Genomic DNA, 6,016 nt, shown 5'->3' with positions numbered 1-6,016 from the left:
TGGAGGTGAGGTCATAGCCAGAAGGTAAAATGGATGTCCTTCCCCGCTAGAATGATTAATGGAACTCAACTTCAGGTGTAAAGTGGTACCTTGACTTACAAGTGCTCGAACTTAAAGGTTTGTTTTCATTGAAAGCATGTAACAAAAGATGATGATGTTTCGGGGGAGAGGGGTGGTGGTGGTGGTATGTGTGGGGGTGCTGGACCGAAATTCTATCAATTTCAATAGGCAAAATCAATTGATTTGCTTGTAACAAATACAATTTTGAAATCAATGTATTGCTTTATTTTAATGGTTATGAGGGGGAAGAAAAACTCATTTACAAGGAATTAGAAAGGGAGGTTGTGATAATTCTCATCAGAGGTCTCCACCAGCATTCTTTAGCTGAGCAAACTTAAGGTAGTACTAGTTACCCAGCTAATCGTTTGTATTACATAATAAGTAGTAGTATTAGATATTAAAACAATAACTGACTGACACAGGAGGGGAAAACAATTATTTACAAGAGCTCTCAAACCTGAACAAGTGTCACAATCCCATTCGGGATTCTAAGAATCTATTCGTTGATTGGTCATTGTTCAATTTATAGAGCCAATCACTGGCAGCACTACAACATCACGTGTGTGTTCGCACTACTCGCCGTTTAACCTAGCTCCTACCGAAATGGACAAAGCCAGCATCAGATATTAATCTTACAGAGTAGACACTCATCTAAGTTGCTTTTACAGCAGTTTAGTGCGTTTTGCTTGTATTATACATTCAAAACGATTGTAACATAACAAATGAGCTACTTACCAGTATACGTTTCAAGCCAACTGTTGGGTTTACAGGGGTGGGCGGTGCGAGTGCTGGAACGCGGCCAACAGTGGCCGGAAACGGCACCGATGTGTGGAAACCCGGAAGTCGGAAGTTTTTTTTTAAATTATCATTATTATTATTATTATTTAACCACTCACTCACACACAAGCTTAATTCATGTAAGCCACATGGGTTTCCCAGGCGCAGGAGCGAACCCGCGCCAACCAGCACCGAAGGCAAGTGACGGTTCCACTCTTCCACCTGGAGCCCCGGAAGTCGGAAGTGACAACCACTAACCTGTGCACAAATTGGTCGGTTCCAAACTGGCCAATCACAGTCTGTCATAATGCACCCTAACTGTGTAATAGCGTGATGTATTTTAGCCTAGCTGCTGGAAGCTAACCATCCATCCATCCATCCGGACAAAATGAACAAACAATACACTTAATTTTACACACTTTTTAAAACAAAAAACAAAAAAAAACACTAGTTTTTATCATCTTAATCTTTTTTTTTTTTTTTTTTAACTGACTACTTAATGTAGTGTTAGCCACTTGGTTATAAAAATTGTAAATATTGTACATAGTAGTATTGCTGTTAGATGCATGCCATTTAGATGCATGGCCTAGTAACACAAGAAGCTTTTCAAGTGTTCACAGTACTGTGTTACACTTGATGGACAATTCAAAAAGTTACAATTTGTGAGTGAACTTGTCAAATAAATGTGCTACACTTTTAACATCACCTACCTGTCAAATTAGCGATCTACGTATGTCAAATAGTCCAACAAATTTTCCTGAGCAAGCCGTTCCAAGTTGACCTTAACCAAGAGACAACAGTGATTTATGCCAGCTCCAAATCTGGCAAGTGCATTTAGAATTTATTGGCAGATTGAGGATATTTGTCTTCATTTGACAGTCAGATAAAGTTGAAATCTATTCCAGCAAGAGGCTCCCGTCTGGTTGCCAAATGTTGAGAGATGATATGTATCCAGGGTGACGTATGGTTAACAGAGAGTATTGTCTTGTCTGGTTTGGGGGCTGCAACATCCAAAGAATCACATTGACAAGCTGTTGTTTACTGTAAGTGTAATACAGTTACACATTTAAATAGGGTAGACGCCAACCATGAATTAGAAATTTTTTGGGAAAATAAAAAAAACAAAGGTTGTTTTATAACAAAATATTAAGACTCAGTATTACCTCCTTCAAGGGGGTAATTGTTTGGGGTCAGGTTTGGCCATGACGGAATGTCTTTCTTTAAGCAGTTGAAACATTGTTATCATGCACAAAACAGAACACTTCGAGTAGTAAATACGACATGATAGTGGTTGCTCCACAATGTTGTGTACATCCACGATATAGTTCCAGCAACTTCAGTCCAGTCTGCCTCGGATCCTACATTCTGAGGATATATAGCATCTTTGATGCGTTAACGTTCCAATAGAATCAACCATGCAATCATTTCACAATGCCGTGTGTGCGTGTCCATGTTTACATGTTGCTAAATAGCTAAACAAAGGTTGTGTACGCTCGCCTGCCTCTGAATATGTTGTGGACCGTATTCACAAGTCAAAGTGTATGTTGCGCAGCCGACTGAAACGATGTCCGTTGAGGTGGGATAATGACGCAAACAGACTCTTGCTGTTGTCGCCCGCTGCAACCGCTGTGCCGCCCACGCGGACCACCACTGGCTTGTTTCCCAGGTGAGTGCCGTCTGCCGGCCACTCCAGACCCAAGTGGTGGCGGTGAATCTGCCGAGAGGCGGTTAATGTCATCAAAATATGGCAAGGAGCACAGAGGTAAGATGCTGACTGTAACAATCGCTTCTGTTGATAGCTGTTAGCTTTGTAAACCTTAAATAGCGAGCCGTCACCGCAGTGCCACACAATACCCTCCACGAGGCCCTCAGCGCTGCCGCGGAACCACGAGTAGAGCTGCTGGAAGTCCACCGGTGGTGGGTTTTGGATGCGGACACTCCCATGGGACACCAGCAAGTGGACGGGTTGCTTCTTGCATCCCAGACCTGTCAAAACATGGTCATAAATTTACAATTACAGTCCTTGGCTAAAACACTAATGCACCGCAATTTAATGTTTCTACACCACTCAAGAGATGCTAGCTACAACATGCAGTACCGCTATATCAGATTACATTGGTTTATGAGGGAGGGTTTATATAAAGGTGGTCATAAATCAACAACTACCTGACAAAAGTGATAGAATTTATGGTATTAGACTACCATAAATTAATGTTTGTAAGGCATTAAGAGGTGCATGCAAATAAATGTTGCTACACCTTGTGTGGAAATTTGACTATGATTAATGGGGCTGAATAACCAGGGTCATAAAACAATTACTACCCAACTAAACTGACAAATCTATTGCCACTGAGTAACACAGTTTAAAGTTTCAACCGATAAGAGATGATAGCTAATGCTGAGTATTACAATTAGACTAAATCAGATTATAATTGCGGGTTCCAAAAAAGTGGTCATAAATCAACAACTGCCTGCCTAAAATGATACAGTTAAATTTCATAGACACCATTTGTTGTTTCAAAACCACTAAGAAATGCTAGTTACTACTAGCTACCGCAAAAGATGCTACAAATCTGAATTGGATTAAGATTTATAAATGCAAAAAAACATGGTCAGAAATCTATGGCTACATGTGGTGGTCATAAATCATAGACTAATTATCACTACAATATACATGGAAATGAGACTATGGTTCCAAAAAAGGTGGCCATAAACAATTTCTAAACTGGCGACCACAACAAAATGGCGCTAGACTACGCCTTAATTGGATTAGACAGACAGATAAGCACATTTACTGCCACAGACAACCACAATTGAAAGGTTCTGCTTATAGCTATTACTAAATATTTCAGGAATTTACATGGAAATCAGACTGAGGGTTTAAAAAAAAAAAAAAAGGCCATAAAACAATGACGATATGACTAATTATTAGAAATTCATTGCCATAGATGACCAGAGTTTAATTTAACATTTTCCTCAGCTGCTTATCAATGCTACCTCCTCCTCAAGTCAATATTGGGTTGGTCATAAACCAACGACTACTTGACAAAAAGTATAGTGCCAAAAGCAATGACGATTCTTGGCTGCTCATTATCAGTACAACTTCGATGGAAATCCAATTACTGTCTTATATTGACGGTTCTAGAAAAAAAAAAAAAGATGATCATAAATCAACAAGTACCTCATTAAAATTCAATGAATTGACACTAAATGTTGGTTTGATTTATAGTATGCCCAAATGAAATTACGACTGATTGGTCAGTCAAACTTAGAGGTCATAAATCAACGACTACCGTAAGGGTTTCCATTGATGTTGGTCCCGATCAGCTCCAAAGTGTGCTCCTGGAGGTCCGTTAGCGGCACAGCAGCGATTTCTAATGTGTCGTAGTCGTCGTTGGCGACGGGACGGAGAAGCAGCACAGTGCCCACACCATAATCCACCACGGATGAGTGCCAACAGTACTGCTTGTTGCCATCCTCCACCGGGACCCAACCTGACATTCACAGGAAAACATCGTGAAGTTGTTTTTTAGAATCTCAGTGTGAAAAATCTTTCGTGTAAAGTCTCTTTTTATGCCCTTTTTCTCTGTAGACGGCATTGCCACAAAATGAAGCACCTTTCATGCTGCCGATAATGTCCACAGACCTGGAATGTGTCCATGTTCATCCGGGACGGGATGACCGTTGAGATGTTTGACTCGGTGAGCTGCTATCCAGGAGTCCGGGACAGTCTTAAAGTCCTCTTCTACATTCCATGTGAAACCTGAAACACAATCCAAGAATGTTTCTAAGACGCTAAATCTCACGACCAAAGTCAGATTATTAATGAAAAAAAGTGGCCATGAATCAACAACAACCTGACTAAAACAAACACAGACACAATTTCTTGTTTCCAAGAGATCCCAACATCAGAATCGGCTTGAATCCGGCACGAGTTACCTTTGGTGCTCCTGTGAGAGTACTGATATTTCTTGAATCTCTTCTCTGCCTGTTTATTGCCTTTCCTGTCCAGGCGAGCCCAGAGGTGCAGTTTTCCTTAAAGAGTTGAGGGGGGGCTTTCAGCGCAAGCTTGCTAGATTGTGATTGGGTTTTGTCAGGATTTGTTACCTTTGTAATGGGTAACGTAGCAGCAGGTGCCATCCAGTTTCTCTGTGGCTAGTGCGCTGTTGATGTCCGCTTCCAACACGGCGGGGTTCAAGATGGTGGTGGCGACCATGTTAAATGGCTTTTAAAAAAAACAACAGAACAATGACAATCTTTGACTCTAGTATTTTCTCACGTGTCACAATGCTGTATAAACCTTCACATCCGTTATTCTAATTGCAAAATGCCGTGTGCTGGGTTCTGTGTGAAAAACACAGATACATGTCCTTTTTTGGTGTCTTTTTGATGACTCTAAAACCACTGACTGTTAACATGCTATGATGTTTAACTTAAAATGCACCACTCACGTAGTGATTGGGGTACTTTTAAAGAGTGGGTGAAATAGTGACGCTTGCTCAAATTGCAGGATACCTTGTAGTCACTGCCTTGATTCAAACCACACAACAGTCTCTCACAATGACAGATATCAAATCCAACGAACATGCAAGCGACACAGTTGTGGTATATGATCTCCAAAGTGAGACTAAATCAAACGTTAACATCGGCTAACACATTAGCTTGATCGATCGCTCTTTCTCGTTATGCACACACTCACTTGGAAATCTCGTTTTTTAGATGGTTCTTCCTTGACTTCCGTCATGAAAACACACGACACCTTCTGCTGGACCGAGCCGAGACGTCGCATATTGCCACCCCTGTCAATAAATACAAATATGAAATGATATTCTGACCGATTAGAATACTGTATCGGGAGGAGGCGTGATTGTATTCTGATTCAAAGCCAGCATGAGTTGTATTTCCGGACACGTGACGTGACTCTTCTTCTACGGTTTTGTAGTGTTGTTTCCCCTCTTCTCGAGAAGACCTACGTAAATATTTTGTCGTTTCGTATTTAAATTTTATAAAACAAATTTTCAAAAAATATTAGATTAGAAAATTGGCCTCCAGAGCAGTGACAGTGGGAGAGTAATGGTTGAGTTATTTTTTTATTTTATTTTTTTTAGAAATCCCGTGTGACATGCTTTTCCGGACACATGACACACCCCCTTTGACACGTTACCTGCCTTGTCAGTGA

General features: G+C 40.7%; 1 protein-coding gene across 1 annotated transcript; it reads right to left on the bottom strand.

Annotated features, from left to right (window-relative positions):
* Nucleotides 1-1,636: 1,636 nt before the first annotated feature.
* rlig1 (RNA 5'-phosphate and 3'-OH ligase 1) lies at nt 1,637-5,857 on the bottom strand. Its single transcript, XM_077518080.1, has 7 exons — nt 5,537-5,857; nt 4,945-5,062; nt 4,777-4,872; nt 4,484-4,600; nt 4,131-4,331; nt 2,654-2,823; nt 1,637-2,551 (listed from the first exon to the last, which is right to left on the bottom strand). The coding sequence occupies exons 1-7, from the start codon at nt 5,624-5,626 to the stop codon at nt 2,363-2,365; spliced, it is 981 nt and encodes a 326-aa protein (XP_077374206.1). The 5' UTR covers nt 5,627-5,857; the 3' UTR covers nt 1,637-2,362.
* Between the last annotated feature and the right edge of the window lie 159 nt (nt 5,858-6,016).

This window comes from Festucalex cinctus, chromosome 3 (assembly GCF_051991245.1).
Source record: "Festucalex cinctus isolate MCC-2025b chromosome 3, RoL_Fcin_1.0, whole genome shotgun sequence".
Taxonomy (NCBI): domain Eukaryota; kingdom Metazoa; phylum Chordata; class Actinopteri; order Syngnathiformes; family Syngnathidae; genus Festucalex; species Festucalex cinctus.
This window is presented reverse-complemented; position numbering and strand designations above follow the sequence as displayed.